Source organism: Cyprinus carpio, chromosome A19 (genome assembly GCF_018340385.1).
Source record: "Cyprinus carpio isolate SPL01 chromosome A19, ASM1834038v1, whole genome shotgun sequence".
NCBI classification, from domain to species: domain Eukaryota; kingdom Metazoa; phylum Chordata; class Actinopteri; order Cypriniformes; family Cyprinidae; genus Cyprinus; species Cyprinus carpio.
Genome location: NC_056590.1, coordinates 21,680,511 through 21,699,477, shown reverse-complemented (window position 1 = coordinate 21,699,477; position 18,967 = coordinate 21,680,511). Strand labels below are relative to the sequence as shown.

The following is an 18,967-nucleotide window of genomic DNA, read 5'->3' as shown; positions in this document are numbered from 1 at the left end:
TGAGTTTTCCTCTTCTTTCGGTGCTGTTCTCCTGTACTCTCATTTGGGGGACGTTTGTGAGTGCTTGATTGGAGGCATGAATGAATCATGTGGAAGGCCTTCATAAAATCCATAGACTTGAGTATGTGCTCATCATTTAAACATGAGGCGGGTTCCTGTCTTTGAGAGCATGAAGTCTAATGCCATTAAATGCAGTGGACTCTCCTGTGTTCAGTTACACTCATGTTTAAAGTAGGGAAGTGCAAAGCTACGTGCTGTCATGAATGACTTGTCATCGGGATGTCTCGGTTTGAAATTGTCTTCAGTGTTAGCTGTGTCATACGTCACTACATAGTTGACAATAGACAATGGACTTCTTTGATCATGTGATGACACCTTGAGAGTATTTGTGTTATCATACTGTAGATACTGATCTGGGTTTTTGTGAGGTATTCTAAGCTAATCTTTATTGGGTTTTTTTTTTTTTTGGGATGTCATGATGCATCACCTTCTTAATCGCTGTTAAGGTCAAGGAATAGGTACAACAGGAGGATGAAGAATAGTGAGAGAGAAGGGAAGAAATGGAGACTGTCAAAATAGATCAGGGAATGAGAGCAGGGGGATGGGGAGATCTCTCTCTCTCTCTCTCTCTCTCACATACACACTCTTTCTTGCTCTCTCTGTCTGTGTCCTGATTTTGTTTGATTGATTGACTGTATATAATAATTATTTTAAGTAATTAAGATACTTTTTTACATTTGAAGATTGAAGATTTTAGAATTAATTTTACTCATAATTTGCTAAATGTTTTTAAAATGTAAATATTAGAAGTTCAAATACAAACGTAATATTTTAAACCATATAGCCCACTTGCCTATTTCCTTTTAACATGTTTGTTTTTGTGCAATAAAAATAAAGTTTCTTTTTTTTTCTCTTTATCATAATTACTTAAAACTGATGTTTCTCGTTAGGTTAATGTGCAGAGACAACTACAAGTCAGTCATTGGTAGGTTGTTTTCCTGAAAAGTGTAAACACTTTTTTTCAACATGAAAGCTCTGTTTGTTTGAGCAGATTGGCACAGCAACATTGGCTCAGCCAATGGGTGTGTGTTTGGGGCGGGACTATTTGTATGGCTGAACAGTGAAAAACAGGTGGGGAATCCTGTTTGGAAATTATTTTATCAATATTTTTGCAGTCACTTTTGGGGCTGGTAGTGGTGCAGAAATGACACATTGCAGCTTTAAGCAGTTTAACTCTTCATGTCCTTTGTATTTTCACTTGCTCACAATGACGGTGAACATCAGCATGCGTCATGCCGTCTGTCTCCTAGCAAAGCATATTTACTGCAGCTCTCCAGACCTCTGGATGCTGCTCCATGGAGACCTCCAGAATTAGGTCTGTGACGAACGTCTTATTCAAGGGAACCTGACCAGTTTTATTTGTGCAGTTTGTTGATTGATTGTTTCATTTGAGTGTTTTTTTGGGAATGCTTTTTGGTTTAATAGCTTCTGTTAGTCTATTAAATAGTCCAGACATAACATTTCACATATTTCATAGTATAATATTTCATTTTGTTTGCTATACTAACCTGACTGAACTAAACCAACCTGTTTATTAAATTAACTATATATAAAATTCTGAGTTGAACTCTAGAGACAGTTCAAATTCCTTCTTGTTTGTTTATTAACTTGCTCTTTGAATAAATTTTTTTGGTAAATTATTGAAGTGTAGAAGTTATTTTAACTGTTGCCGTTACTCATGCTCCTGAGTGTAAGAATGCAAGTCTAAGATCAATTGACCTTTACCAAAAGACAAATAATTCTTGATTAGCATTTCCGGCACATTTGATGTATACTAAACCATTGTTTATACTGTTTTAGGTCATTGTAGAAGAGAAATGAGATCCTTAGTCATCCATGTACTGTCATTGTCCATAACTACATAATTTCATAATCGTATAGTCGTTGGGTCATCTAAACGACCCTTCTGCTAAGCACTGATCAGATGTGTTTCGTAGGGGGCGTTCACATAGGGTAAGACACATAGCATTCAAAAACAGCTGGACATTTTTGAAATATATCTATCACACAAATACACTTACTTGTTGGTTTAAAAATCTACATATGTCACATTTATTGTCCAACTATAGATATTTCAGCAAAATTTATATTTTATTTAGAATTATAGCGCTACTTCATTGCACTTAGTCTGTTTGGCGTGCATGTGTGCGGCGGCGGTCGTTCTTAATGAAGTCTGTGAAGCTTAGCGGAGAATCGCAAAGCAGAGGACTGCTTTTTCTGACAGCAGAATGGAAATATTTCCATGACATTCTAACATTTGCAGACAGAGAGTATACCAGTGAAATGTAAGTAATGCATTAAGGAAAACAGCACATCTCAAACACATTAAACAGCGCGAGTAGCGTCTCTGTCAGTGGCACACGCAGCCTTTCTGTCAGAGCAACTGACGGGGCGAGCCATTTTAAACTAGTTCTAGTGTGCCTGAAGACATTGGTTAGTTTCGATTCCGGAGTGTTTAATTGGGGTTGGAGCTAAACTCTGCAGGACAGTGGCCCTCCATGAGCAAAATTGGGCAGCCTTGGCTTAGCATATACATACAATCAAATGCATAGCCTTTCATATTACACTTCAGCTTTGAAGTACGCTTAATGTATATGTACAGCTGAATGTACAGCCTTCCAAAGTATACATGAGGTGGCAGTTTGCATGAACACAAATGCTTAAAAACATGGATGCTAGAAAGTTCCATCCTTAATTGACCAGTGTCTGTGCTATTTCGCTCTAGAAATGACCAATAAAATGTATTTTGTACACACTTAAACTAGAGCTGCAGTTATCTTGTGACCTCCTTACACAAATATATGCACGCATCTATTATTACGGTTTCCAGTAGTTAGTTGTTCTTGTTATTCCATCTCATTCGTGTGAAACATGATGTTTTTAAGTTGACTAGTTAATCATTAAAAAAAGCAAAAATGAAATTTGAATCGGTCAAATGTTCTGAAAAAAAAAATCTAGATTTTATTTGCTGCCCAGCCCTTCTGAGCACCAACAAAAAGTTGTGGCAGGCTCAGGCCTAGCAGCCTAAACCTTCAAAATATCAAACATCAACACATGAAAGCGCCTCAGTTTGGCGGTTGAGCTTAATCTAATTGCACCATGGGGAAATACGTCTTTTGTTGTGTGATAGGGATCAGAACGCTCTCTCTTGTGTTGGCATTGGCTCTGAACTGCTTCCCGGACAGCTCAGGGTAGTAAAAGCTCTGAAACGGAGTCATACTTAGGACTTCTGCCGCAGCTTTGTTAGACCCGATTAGGCCTGTATGAGCCAGATAGCAAGCATGTGGCAATGAGAAGCCCCTTTTCCTCAAACACATGATTCACGTATGAGTCTGATCGATGACTATCCGCCTGCTGCTCTACAAAAGGAGGGTCTGATCACAATGACTAGGCTTGTGTGGTAAGAAAGTGCCAGGGCCGTAGACACGTGGGCTTGAATCACAGCAGCCCTCTCTGCTTTTGTTCTTGTTTGGCTTTGAGTGGAGGGGCTTTTGGATCTGACTAAAGTTGTAGACATGTAACAAACACACATCTGACCTTGTATCTTTGTACTGTGAGTCTCTTTATGTCACCAGCTCATTTCCTGTCTGGTTAAACCAAAAGGAAAGGAGTGACCTCACAACAACCCTGTTATATGTGTATTGTTTTGTTGCTGGCATATGTTTTGCGGTTGTGTGAAATTCAAGTCTTAAAATCACTCTCAGCAACATGCAATGGGTCTTTTGTCTTCTGTGAGCTACTGAATAGTTTGTGGTTGCTTCCTGCAAGTAAACGGCTCTTTGCTGGGGATTTGGAATGAAAGCAGAAACATAATTTTTCTCCCCAGGAGTGGATTTGAACCAGGCCTTTTCCACTGTCCGCTTAGCCTGTGTTTCCTTATTTGGACTGGAATAGTACGCTTTATCTTGTAATCGGTTGCCTTCAATGGTTTACTTTTGAGCACTGGGCTGTGCATGTTTGTGTGATTTTTGGCAAGTGTTTGTGTTTTTGAACGTGAGTGAATTAATGAAACGAACAGTTCATCTTTACCACCTCATGATAAATCACCCATTCTTCTAGTCTGCTTTACATTAAATGTCTTGGGTGTAAACAGACTTGTCTGTAATTTTTTTTGAGAAGCGTTTTTGATTTACTGAAGGCTATGTTGTGTGGTCTGCAAGTGAACGGCGCCTTGTGGCGCCATCCCAAAGCGGTTCAAAATCACTCTCACAGACCTTTTCCTGGACTGTGCCCAGCTGGTGGAATGACCTCCCAATCTCAATTCCAACAGCTTTAACAGTCTTTATTCATCTTCAAAAAACATCTAAAGACACATCTTTTTCGACAGCACTTGACCAACTAATACTAGCACTTACCTTTTCTTTTCTATTCTATTCTTGAAAAAAAAAAAAACACAGCTACGTGTTCTGTGCTAGACCAACTGAGACTTGTCATGGCACTTGTATACTGTTGTTGTTCTCTCGCTGGTCTGATTGCTTCTATTGTTCTCATTTGTAAGTCGCTTTGGATAAAAGCGTCTGCTAAAAGATTAAATGTAAATGTAAATGGTCTCAGTACACATGTTAGAGAGGTGCATGTTAAGTGTCGCAGTTATGAGTAACTGTCAGGCATGCGCTTGGATTTGCAACTATGTCCCATGTGTTTATATTTGGTCTCTGGTCTCTATTCAACCTCACTTTGATGTTCCACCCTGCAGAAGGAAAACATAGAAAATGGAATTTGTAGAAAACGGAGTAATGATTTCTACCACCTTTTGCTAACAAAAGTACCAGAAAGTGCCTTAGTTGACTAGTGTTTTCTGTAGAAGTCTTTTTTGCACCTGTACACTGAAGACTGGAGTAATGGCTGCTGAAAATGTAGCTTTGCCATCACAAGAATAAATTACATTTTAAAATATATTCAAATAGAAAACAGTTATTTCCAATTGTATTCATATTTCACATATTATGATACTGTATTTTTTTTTATCAAATAACAATATATTGTTTTATGTATTTTTTTATTTTATTTAAGTTATTACAACAAAAATTTTTTGTTTTTGTTTTTTTTTGGTGAATGTTTATATTTAACTACATGGTATCATATCCAGTGAGTCAGATGTTATTTCAGTAACTCTGATTAATTCAGTCAGTAATTTATTAGACTGATTCATAACAGAGATGGCCAACTTTTTCTTCAGAAAAATAAGTCTAGAGGTTGTGAGTCGTTTTGATTCATAAGAGTCACTTGTTCATGAATCAGACTAAACTGGTGGGGCTGTATGTTTTTGAGTGTGGCCAGCAAAGATAATTTATGAACTATTTATTGTCTATTTATTATTATATATCTTGTATTTCTGTTTTTGTTTTTCTATTGCAAATGTCTATAAGCTCAAACTTCATTTCTTTTTCCTGTGGAGCTGTATATACAGCAGTGGAATATAGGGTTTACCATTACCAATACCATTGTATTCTTTGAGATGCTAATAATATCATGGTATCCTTCAAAATACCATCACCATGAGTTTGATACCATGACTATGCATGTGCCATATAATATGTGTGTGGCCTTTACATAACACTTTTATCAACTCATTCTCTCACAGCACCACTCTCTGTGACATCAGAGAGATGCAGATGGGATGTTGTGGTGTTTCTGATATAGAAAGAGGATCTGAGAGGAAGAGAGAGGGGGTGTACTGTGCCCCAGATCCTGTGTCTGATTAGAGAGACCCTTTTCTGTCAGCAAGTCTCTTGCTTTTCCCTCCCCCAACCTGCCAGCCAGCCCAGCCCAGCACACACCACACCTACTGCACAGACCAACACACAAAAGACTCTTTCAGGAAGAGCATGGTTAACATACCTGCTGAGAAATGTACTGGGAAGTCATATGTCCTCTGTCTAACGTTGGATGTAATTACAGTAGAGCCCTGCACGGGCCTCAAATTTAGGCCCTAGCCTGGCCCTGGCCCGAGACGCTCAGGCCCTAGCCCGAACTGTGTCCGACAGCTTATCAGAATTACCGGCCCGAGCCCGATCCGAGCCTGCCTTTTTCCCCTCTTCTCCCAAAACAGCTTATACTACTGTTTCAGCTATTAAAAATAGTTCAGTTTTGTATGTAATGGCAAAGTGATTATATTTAGTTTCGTTTTTTTATTAAGTAAATTTCCCAAAAAACTTTGGAGCATTTTTTGTTCGTTAAATATAAGTTTTTGTTTTTTTAAAGTAATGACTAGGCGGCCCTCTGGCAGACAGTGAGCTGATCATATACGTTTGATCAATTTAGCCTTCTCAAATCATCACGACTTGCCTAAAATAAATTCTATAGATATACTAAAACAGTTAAAGCATATAACAATGTTTCAATGTTAAACCCAGATAAATGTGCACTATATCCAATAGCTTGTGCTAAAGCACACTTTGCAGGACATGGAGGCGCCAGCGCAATCACTGTATTCCGTGGATACGCTGTCATTTTTGCTCATAAGGTATGAGTAATTCATCATTCGTAACTGTAAAGGGTCTACTTTTATTTTTGATCACTCACAACATCAAGAAAAGTTGTGCTTTTATAAATTACAGAAAACAAACATGATGCGCTTTCTGCCATCTGGTCTTGAACAGGAGCACTTCATAAAAATGAACTGAAACTCAGCGAATACATGCCAACATGATAAATATATCTATAGAAAGATTTAAATTAGTACTTTAGGAATTAAAACATATCAAAAACAAACTCTTTCATTATAATCATAATCCGTATAGATGCATTTCTTAAAGGCTAGTGAGAAGATGGCGAGGACTGCACATGACCAATTGGATCGTTGCTTGCTGTGGTAATCAAATCAAAACTCTTTCAAAATGCAGCTTTTTTCTAAGCATTTGGAACCTTTAATAACTCCCCACGCTCAACTTCTCCCTGATGCTCTGCATGGTCAACTGTCACCTGTATGCTAATGCATGTGTATATGCGTTGCGTATTGCGTAGGCGATGTATAATATTTATATAATCATTATAACAGTATTTCATACAGTAGCCTATGTGTGAAATAAAAGTAAAAGGAGAGAAGCTAAATGAGCCCGAGCCCGATCTGTAAAAAGAAAAAAAAAATGGCCCGAGCCCGGCCCGAATGGACTCTGCGTGACCCGACGGGATTGGAGACCTCTAAATTGCAGCCGGTTTGTGGTATGCTGTTCTTATCACGTGTGATTGAGTTCCCGTCTTTGAGAGTGGTGTTGAAGTTGAACCACAGAGAAAAAGCTGTATCAAATATTAAATTAATCCAGGTATTGAATAATTGAATTAAAAAAAATAATAATAATTTAAAATAATTTTAAAAAATGTGGAAAATCTGATTGCTTGCATATAAACTAAAAATAAACCAATATTTTGATGTTGTTGTTATTCATTAACTAAAATTAAAACTATACCTATTTTCCATAATTGTTATAAAAAAAAGAAACCTAAATGAAAATTAGAAATGTTAGAAATGAAAACTGAAAATATAAAAACTTATTAATAATATTAATCAGTACTATATTACATGAATACTGATAAAATAGTATTTTAGTAAAGTTTAGTGGAGTTTGACACAATCCTATTTTTAAACTTGTTTAAGGCCCCTATATATTTCAAATAAAGTTTGTTTTCGTTCTTTGTTTGGGGCCAAAAAGAAATTCGAAAAGGCTGAGCGACGGTATACTGTTTCCGAACATTCCGACACCCCCGGGTGTAGCTTAATATAAACGTGTCGCAACGCTCGCGCATATCCCCTAAACAAAACGATGATGAAATGAAGTGTAGGCAGTCTAGGTGTGAGAGAGGCACCAATGGTCAGAATATTATAGACAAAAGAATAATGATTAGCATCAGTTCAGAGTCAAGTATCATGTTTGCAATACAAAAGAACCATTCTATTTCCATAATGAGTCCTTAATGGGAAGTGTGACTGGCTCATAGTCTGAAAACTTTAGCAGGATGTGGAAAAAAATATTGTAGTCAGTCTGTTACTCTGTTTTATAAGTGTTCATTTATTTTATTAAACTGGATAAATTGTTACACCTTTTTATATTTTATGTGTCATGATTTACTTTTGATAAAAACAAAGGTTTGTTGTATATTCGTTTGGCATTTAATTTATTGTAACCTTTAAATTTGCTTATTGAAAGAACAGCGGCAGCAGTAAGGTGTAACATTTATTTGAAACACATGTATTTGGTACTTGCTACCTTATATCTTTACTCTTTCCTTTCATTATTTTCATGGCTTTGGAAAACTTCTCTCGGATGTTTCTCTACGTCGCTTTTTGCATAACTTGCATAACATCGCTTGTTGCAATTTCTTTCTAGGAATAAAATGCTTTCTCTAAATCTTTAAAATCTCTCCGCGAGTGATTGTACAGGTGTGGATATATTTGTGCCAGCTCAGCTATTCGACACTCCAGTGTATTCAGGAGATGTTGTTCTATGCTCGGACCTCCGTAGAATGAGAAATGAACCTGAGAAAAAAAAGAAGGTGCATGTCAAAGAAGGTGGAGTTTCAGAACACACCCACCTACTGTAACCACCACGGACCAGTGGAAGCTCAAAGGTGCTTAGGAGCCAAAACGAACTTCCCCAGAAAGTCCGCTTTGGAGAGCTGTTTCGAACTGCCGAAACAAACTCAAAACGAACTTAGATTCGACCTGATTTTGTTCGAAATGACATTATATCAGTTCGTACTTCGATTTTGTTTGAAGTATAACAGGCCTTTACATTCATTAATTACACGATAAATGTGTAAACGTTCAGAAGTAGCTGCTTGTCAGGTGGCCATTTGTAATGCCTGTTCCAGAACATATTACATTATTACAATCTAGATAAAATAATTTAGTTATCATTTTGTAGCAGTGATAGCTACTAGGCACATCAGCTAGTGGTATGCAAACACTGTCAGCTAACTGGTTAGCTTGTGAACTAAATACAAAATCATTTAATTTGACCAGTTAAAGCTTTCGTTTATAGAATATGAAATGGATATTCATTCAGTATTTTTCCTAAATGCATCTTAATGATCATATTATAAATGATTTATCCATGATAAATATATATATTTTTTTTAAATTGAGCATGAAATTTTTATTAACATGTCATAACTTGACTTTTCTCTTGTGATGTATGCGAGCTGCATGACTTCACTTTTAAGCTGTGATGTAAGCAGCAGTAAATGGCTGGTCCTGCTAAGAAAACCAAGCGTGTGAAGAAAGTACAACTTTTGCTTTTGAATCTTTTTGCACACGCTCCTCTTTCATTCTGCCCTCACATGCTCCATATTTTGCCCGTAAGCATGTGACTACGTGCAACATGTGCCAGTAACTCTGCTTTTTGCATCCTTATAAAACAGAAGCTCCCATGATTCCCCACTGTCAGGCAGTTTATGTGTGATATAGAGGTCAGTACCTCTGCTGAATTAGTCCACTGACTGGTGCCCAGACTCAAAGCTTAAACATCAGCACATTTTAGGGTCACTGGGGCAGGTCTGCGTAAAGCAAAGACAGTTTTTATGTTTCCAGATGGTGTGGTGTTAAGTCGCAAGTAAAGGAGAAGTGAAGCACATTAGGGTTGGGAACCGAGAACCTGTTCTTATTCAGAACCAGTTCTGTTTTTTTTAAAAGAAAAGTTTCGGTTCCGAAAACAGTTCTGGTGCGACACGTGACCAAGTGCTGTGAGCAGCCTTGCGCTGGTGTTCTGATGATTCGGCGTTTCCCATAAAGGATGTCACAAACCAAATAACAGAAACACTGCCTTGCCTCTTTAATTACTGAGCACATTGTTTCCAATGACGTGCAATCCAAGACTTGCCACGCATCGTGCCTTTAACACGTTTCCCACGACTGTACGCGCACTCGCGCCATTGATAACTGTGCACGTCGTTTTGTCTGACTGTACATGTACCGGCAGCATGCAGCACCTGCCGCCACTGAATTACATTGTATTTGTCCCATATTGTCATTAATATACATATTGAAAGTGAAAAAAAGAAAGTGAAAGTGAAAGTGACGTGACATACAGCCAAGTATGGTGACCCATACTCAGAACTCGTGCTCTGCTTTTAACCCATCCAAAGTACACACACACACACACACCGTGAACACACACCCGGAGCAGTGGGCAGCCATTTATGCTGCGGCGCCCGGGGAGCAGTTGGGGGTTCGGTTCAGGTTCTTGCTCAAGGGCACCTCAGTCGTGGTATTGAAGGTGGAGAGAGCGCTGTACATTCACTCCCCCCACCTACAATTCCTGCCGGCCCGAGACTCGAACTCGCAACCCATGGGTTGCAAGTCCAACACTCTGACCGTTAGGCCATGACTTCCCCCAATTGACTTATGTACACTTAATAAATAGACTGCTATTGTTATGTAAGTATGAGGGTTAGATTATTTAGTGTACAGGTCATTTCAAGAGTGATAAACAAAGTGATAGAAAATATTTATTTTCGTGATTTAAATGTTTAAAAATGTGGAAACCACTCATTGCATCACACCATCTCCTGACTGAATTATTATTTGTAAAATAGGGGCTTTATGGAGTGTGTGTATACATGGTTATAATTATAACAGTTTGTATTTCATTAATTTAGGGAAATGAACAAGTGTCTTGGCCCTCAAGGGACTATTTGGCCAACCAGCTTATTCCTGCTTGAAAAGCAAAATGTTATTGATAGTGTAAAAAACATCAACTTTGAAGCACATGCTGATTGATGGACTAGCATTATTTAACATTACTTACTACCTTCCAGCAACATTACATTCAATAAAGGTAAAATAGTAAAAAACATAATAATAGTTCATTTAAATGCAACCTGAAAATTTGTATACTGTAATATATGTTGAATTTTGACATTGCCAACCTTTAAATTAAGTTGACAGTGAGTAATAAACAGTATTGAGTAGTTGAGTATTGTGCATTTTTCCTTTCCACTATTTTTTTTTTAATCGTTGTTTAATGATTTTAATGGAACTGGAATCGGAACCAGAACCATTAGGCGGAACCGGAACCGGAAAACTTCTAACGATTCCCAACCCTAAAGCACATGGAGTTAAAATGATGTTAGGCAAATGTCCTTCTTATCTGTTATCTGTTTGTGGGAGAACAAAAAAACCCATCCCCAGGCACCACAAGCACTGGAGATCTTAAAAGGCTTTTTGAAAAAAATTTAAGCTGTGTTAGTCGATAACTTGCATAGGGAGCTGAATTCTATGGCATCATCAGCTAACTATCATGAAACCTCAAGTGAAAGTTTGTTCTTAGCATGTTGCTAAGGTAATGATAGCAATGACACACAGCACCCTCTTAAATATTGGGTACAATAATTGTTTTTAAAGATTGCATTACATAATTTTATTGATATTTTTTAATAATGAACGGCGTAAGTTCATAATCAGCATTTCTCTTGCTTCACCATCTTTTTCCACTGATCTCATTGTAATGCCTTCTGGCATTGCCTACTCTGCAAAAGGTAACATACGGTGCTGCCTTACAATTTGGCTTAAATGTTTCCTCTTAGAAGGCAGCATTTTGTATATTTGTAATAGTATTTAACATTTTTATTTTAATTAGTTTTTTTTAAATACACACACTTTTATGTCAATTCTTTTTTTTTCTTTTATGTCTTTGCAAGTATCCTCATAAACACAGTAATTTAGGTCTTAAGTGAAAGCAAACAGCTGAAAACACGTGTAACAGTATATTGGATCTTGGCAGCTCTTAAAGTGACAGCAGTGTCTGTTATTCATGGATTAGTATTAGTCAGAATTAGTCAAGCAACAAAAGAGAGAAAATCTCCCACTTCTCTATACTGAATCAGTTTTGTAACTTTAATAATAAGAAATATATTTAATTTACACAGCGAAGAATATGCAGGTTTTTTATACATTCTATTACTTTATACAATGTATGTAACATTTCTTATTTATTTGTTCTACTGTATTTTTTTGTCCTATTGCTTGTAATTAGTTTCTTATTCTCATTTAACCACTGACTTGTCTTGAGCTTGAGTTTTTTTTTTTTTTTTTTTTTTTTTTTATTTTGGTTTTTTTTTGTTTTTGTTTTTTTGATATTGGTGATGGTGATTATGAAATTTTTATGGTATCATTTATGGTATAAAGACCTTATGTAAAGCAAAAATAACTATATCGGGACATATATTGTTACTATGATATGACCAAAGTCTTATATCATGATATGAGTAATTTTAACTCGTATCTTAATATAAGATTTTGGTCATATCACCCACCCGTACTTATTAGAATTTATGATTCTGTTATTTTACAGACTCCCTTTCTTTTATTTTTATTAAATTTTTAATTGTATTTCTTAATTATTATTATTAAGTTTTCTTCAATAATACACAAACTAAAAATCATAACCATAAACTATGATGAAGCTGGTGTTTTACAGACTATCTTTAGATGGTCTAACTCATCTATTTTTGTTTTTTCTTTCATAGATTGTGCGCATTCAAAATGTGAGCCCAAAGCCGACGTCTCCAATCAAATAACAGGTAAAGAACTTTAAAACCATTGATGGTTTATGTACATGCTATATTCTTGAGTCTAATTGGCCAGTAAACCTCAAGTTTCATCACAACCTAAATAAACATCTAATTTAGCTATTTACTTTCACCTGTGTTTTTCTGCTTGGCAGGTTTTGGCTTTGTTTTGTCTGTACATTATCATGAAAGGAAAGACGTGTTTGAGGGTTCTTGTGTCTGATGTTTTGACTGGATGTCTCTTTCTTACGGTGGCCGAGAAGTGCAAAACAAATCACAATTCTAAAAAAAATCTAAAAAACAAAAGAACAAGTCAGAAAACACAACAATAAATCAATAGGTAGGTATAGTTTGAGACAGCACCATTGGTTTGGGATTACTCACTGCTGACTGGACGAGACATCTTAGGGCCCTATGATTTCCGTGATACGGAAAAACGCGGATGGAATCACGGAATCCAGTCATAAAAACATAAAAAATTCACAATTTATGGAATGTCACAGAATTTGTCAAATTTTGAATATATTAATCAAAATTAGGTCATTACACTTAAATCAAATCGGGACATGGACTAATATCTGTAACTATTAAGCCACAAAAGTCTATTTAAATATGAATCCTGCATGTTCTGCGCATCTCTGTAAATGAATGGTGCAGACACGCGGTTCCATTTACTACACATATACTGAAGCACACGTGACGCTCGCGGTGATTTCAGCGTCTGGTGTCTCACTAAATGAGGACGTAAATACATGAACAACACCTCCAGAACTGCTCTGATAGTCACTTCATAAGCATTTGACCGTTTGATTTGAGTAAAACTAGCGTCATATCACATACACAGAACTGTAAAGGTATTCATGGCAGCCTGTCAAAATAAAAGTCTGGTTTGATTTGAAACCTATTTTTCAGTAGAATGTACATCTACTAAGAATCTACTACTAACAAAATAAGGCTATGAAACAAACATTTTTTAAGGAATAATCACACAACATTTCTTCCATGTTTTTAAAATGATAATTTACACTCAATACGTTATTATTGCATATTGTTTTATAATGTACTATAATACTGATGTGCAGATAATTGCCAATATTTGCAACAAGTAGTATACATAGCAGAAAATCCTGCTATTTTAACATAGTGTAAATAAGTATTTGCACTTAGTGTAAATAGTATATTGGTAAAAATACTGCTATTTCCACTTAGTGTAAATAGAATCCATTGCTAATACAAGATTTGAAAAGGGAGAAAAACAAAGTTCGGCAAAAGGCGGGCTCGAACCCCAGTCAATCGCATCAAATAGCCAACAACACGAGCTTAACACTCTGTGCCATTGGAGCTGATTATTCACAGCTTCTTTTAAAGTCTTGACTTGCCCAATCACACATTGCAGGGCGGAATTACTGTACATAGCCTCTGCCAACATATACCACGACTTAGGTGCCCTTGAGCAAGGCATCGTAAAAACCCCCAACTGCTCCCCGGGCGCCGCAGCATAAAAGGGCTGCCCACTGCTCCGGGTGTGTGTTCACAGTGTGTGTTTGTGTTCACTGCTCTGTGTGTGTGCACTTCGGATTGGGTTAAATGCAGAGCACGAATTCTGAGTATGGGTCACCATACTTGGCTGAATGTCACGTCACTTTTCACCTCTGGGCGGGCTATTTGCACTAAGTGTATATAGACACTCCATATTTTTTATTCCATAGTAAGCGCAATTCATACAATACATTTAAACTGAGCTACTTTAATACCATCTCCAAACTTTCTACCACGACTCTGCTGTTCTTCGGCTGGTTCTTGCTGTATACCTTGATTGACAGATGTCTCGTCCAGTCAGCGGTGAGTAACCCCAAACCAATGGCGCTGTCTCAAACAATACCTACCTCTTCCGGTTTGTCTGATTTGTCGTTGTGTTTTTTGACTTGTTGTTTTGTTTTCGAATTTATCATTGTGTTTTCTTACTTGTTATAATGCTTTCCAAATTGTTGTTGTGTTTTCTGAATTGTTATTTTGTTTTTTAGATTTGCATTTGTAATTTGTTATTTTGTGATTAGAATTGTGATTTGTTTTGCACTTCTAGGCCACCATACTGTCTGCAAAGGAAGCACTGCAAAAAAAACATGGTTGCTGGATAAATATCAAACAGCGGAAAGTGTGTGATGTTGTGTATACACAGACGACCAATGAGTAGAATGAGGGAGGAAAGAGAACAGTTGTTTTATCCGCAACTTGAACCCTGACTCTGATCAGCCATTTGTCCATTAGTATAAACTTTTTTCCTTGTCCATATCACTGTGCGACGCAAACGGCTCGCTGGCCACGATCAGGAGCATATGTTGTGAATGATACACATTCTTTACATCTCTGACATGACTGAGTCAGGAAATCTCTGCTCCCAGAGCCACAGAAATGTTGACAGTTCACACTTGCAGGGTTAAAATGAACCACATGTGTGCAACAGGGAGGAATCTGTCAGTGTTTTCGGAGTGAGACGTCCAGCAGTTCTGTCATGAGCAATTTTATGGCCTGTGCTTGCTGTAAGGAAGGTTTTACTACCCTAAATTATGCTTCTCCAAATAACCAGTCCATACTACTATAAAAGTAATAGTATCCAGCATTGGGGAAGTGAAACTGTAGCTTGCCACGCTTCTCATATTTTAAAGTAGCTTAGATGGTCAAGCTACTCATCTGATAAAGTAGTTGGTTGATTTAAAAAAAGTAGCTTCTATAATGCTATTTACCTTTTTAAATAAATAACAATCAGTTGAAATAATGTATTAATAAACAGAGCAGTAATTATCTGGCACAATGATGGTCTTGGGTAGGGTGACAGCATTTTCTAGTAATGAGGATGTTGATTCACCCTAGCAGCTTGAATCTTTTAATTTTTTCCCATTTTTATTTCACTTAAAACTAGAAACACACTCTTTTTGTCTGATTAACAGCAGTGTTTAACTCAATGTTTCTCTATATCAAGGGTTCAAATAAATTGGTGAATTGTTTTTTAACCGTTTCTGACTATTGACTATTGAAGTGAATTGAATTGAGAGGACAGTTTAGGAGTGCATGTGTCATTTCTGCCTAATTTCGCTTCTCTGTAACTCTGCATGCACAATATAATGTGACATAAATCAGTGGTTTTGTCACGCTATACCACTGTTTGTCTGGAAAAAGTAGCTTGCTACTGGAAAAGCTGCATTTATTTTGAAGAGCTGAGATATATATTCATGAAAAATGTCAGGAAAATATGAAGAACCTGTTGCTATAAAGAAACTAGTCATTGATATCATATTGCTATCAGTAGCATTTGTTTTTTTTTTAAAGATATCATGAGATGGAATCTTTCTAGTGCTGTGAAAACAAAGCCGAGAGTCTGATATGAATTTGCCCTATATAGTGTAATGAGATGCATAATTCACCCACCATCTGTTGCATTATTTCCTTCAAACATTTCTAAGCAACTAATATTTTTCCATTCATAATAAAGTGAAGGCTGTTTGTTTGAATACGTGTACAGTTTCTCAGAGCAAACATGCAAATAGCAAATAGCCTTTGGCTATGTTTGAAACTGAATACTAGGTTTTGTGAAACAGTATGGAATGGCAAATATATCAGTGTGCTACATTGTTGTCACATGACCACCATGTTTCATTCTTGAAGTGATTTCCAGGTGTCGTCTCTGTAAAAAATATAGTCATTTGCACTTTAATTCATTGTAAAAAAACACACCTGAACATGCTAGTCAATGTCTTCAGGATCATTACAAAATCACAGGTAGGTGAGTTTGATCGGGGTTGGAGCTAAACTTTGCAGCGCATTGGTCTAAAGGTTCCATGTTCCTGCTGACCTCTGCTTGCTGCTGATTGGCTAATGGAGCACCTGTCTGTTTGATTATTGGGTGAAGCAGCACGACTCAGCTGCTGTAATCTCTCACATTCTCACCTCTCTCTGTCAAACAGTTCTGAACATGAGCCCCCTGCAGGAAGCATTCATGACTCTGTGCCAAAAAAACTGCTGTCCCTAAATATTTAATCCAAAATGGCTTCCACTGAGAGACTGAACCACTTGCAGCTCTTTTACCACAGTATAAAAATACAGCTTTAGACAAACCCATATCAGTTCAGGCATTGTAATGTTATAAATGGAATATTTATCGCACAATATAGGCTACACATTCTCTCTCAAACATCCTCACACAGAGGAGTTGCATGGGTCCCGCAGCTGTGCTTTCTATAAATAGATGCCATGACCCACCCCATCAAAGACTCTTTGGCCCCTCTCAGTACCCACAAAGCACATGACCAGCGGATACACAAACATGTGCTCAGAGGCTGTTCTGACATCACAGTTACGGGAGATCGCTGTCCAAACAAGATAGGCCTGGATCGGAACGTTAAAGTGCTCTAGTGAGTCTGAATGTAGACTTAAATCTCCACAACATTCACCAAATTAAGCTAGTTTTTAGCATTTAAACAGTTTCAAACCTAGTTAGCGATTTATCCTGATTTGTGACATGCAAGGCACCAAAGACGCTAATCACTTTTAAAATTTTTATTTTATTATTTAATTCTTTAAGTGATAAAACATCTCCTGTAATACAGTGAAATATAATATATTTGTGTATTGCTTGCACAAAAAAATCTGTGTATTTTAATGTTTTTTTTTAAGAACTACCAGCAAAGGAAAACTGGATCATGCTAACAAGGCAAACCATGGTTACTAGGGTGTTACTAGCTTTCAAGTGTATTCCTAATTGTCCCAAATCATTGACATTCTGGTCCCTAAATGTGGCTTGTGACCCTGCATTTTTATTTTGTTTTGTTTAAAGAAATGAAATTACTTAGATTTTATTTTGTGGCCTATTTATTGTCTGCCAGGCCAATAAATAAATAAAAATCTCTAAATATATAAATGCTTAGAAAAGTAATAGTGCACCTGTCTGCATTATTTGAGGTAACATTCTAAACAACATTTACTTAACTTTTATAACATTTGGGCAAACCCGGTTTGGATAATAACACTTTGGATAATAATGCACACTTAAAGTGAAATGTGGTTCTATTGAATATTTTGTTCGTTAATAAGATTTGAAATTGGTGTGTGTTGTCTGTCTTTTAAATTAAGAAAAGCGGGGGGAAAGGAAGTGGGATAGTACAACATAAGGTACTTAAAAGTGTTTTGGCTCACTGGATTACAGCATGTGCTGCTGTGGATTAGGGTTTAGTGGAGACACTTTTTAAACTGTGTTTAGTCTCCTCCTCTTTTTTGAGTTGTAACGGTCATAACGGAGGCTCAGGAATTTCAATAATGGAAACTTGAAAGGTTTGTTAAGCTGCAGGCATTTTAGCTCATTATGCTCCCTTTCTACATCGTTATTTCAAACTAAAGATGTTTAAAAGGTGTTTGGGTTCTTATTGACTTCTCATAGCTCTATATGGACCTCAAATTGTCACAGAGACCAGACGATGTGTAAGGCTTAATTATTTCTAGTTCTTTTGGTGTCGGACAGCACATAGGTGTGATTATAGGAGGACACGGACAGGAGGAGGATAGGCATTTATTATGTTCTAGAGTATGGCGATGAGGTGGCCAGAAGAAGTGAATTAAAGGAGGATTTGAGAAGGAATACATGACTCAGAAGACAGAGTGGTAGAGCAGTATAAGAGCCCAGTGTGAAATGGGAGGTCTAGAGAAGTAGAGCTGCACCTCAGGTCCTGATCAGCTTGTGTTGTAAGTCAGGACCTCAAATTGCTCAGGTGGGGAAATGGTTGATTGAGATTGATGAGCTTCTGAAATAAAAAGTGCTGCTCTGAGGGCCAGAATAAGGAAGAACCTTGTAGTGAAGTGGTGGGTAAAGAAAGTTTAGAAATTAAAGAATCCTTTTTATATTAGTATAACTGATATTGTTATTAATATAATTGAAAATTGATTTTTTTCAGTGGTTATAGATGTGCAAAAAAAAAAACCGCAGTTACAAAAATCAACTAGTCTGTGGGTTGACTGAATGTATGATCAATTAAATCCATCTTAAATGGATAGTTCACCCAAAAATGAAAATTCTGTCATCATTTACTCAACCTCCACTTGTTCCAAACCTGTTTGAGTTTCTTTCTTCTGTTGATTGTAAAAGAAGATATCCTGAAGAATGTTGTTAACCAACCAGTTGATGGTAGCCATTGACTTCCATTGTATGGAAAAATAAATACTGTGGAAATCAGTGGCTACTGTAAACTTGAGGGTGAGTAAATGATGACAGACTTTTAATTTTTGGGTGAACTATCACTCCAGATAGACAGATACCTGTCAGAAAACATAAAGACAATTGAGGGACATCTGTTGGCTCTCATAAGATGTTGAGGAAGAGATGTCTAATATTATTTAGCCCCATTCACAAGCA

The 18,967-nt window shown here is 36.9% G+C and overlaps 1 protein-coding gene across 1 annotated transcript in view; it reads left to right on the top strand.

Annotated features, from left to right (window-relative positions):
* LOC109050369 (triple functional domain protein-like) overlaps positions 1 to 18,967 on the top strand; it is a 97,282-nt gene that overhangs the window by 6,151 nt on the left and 72,164 nt on the right. Inside the window, 1 exon segment of the mRNA XM_042777022.1 lies at positions 12,526 to 12,579. Within this exon segment, the coding sequence (XP_042632956.1) occupies positions 12,526 to 12,579 (54 nt within the window).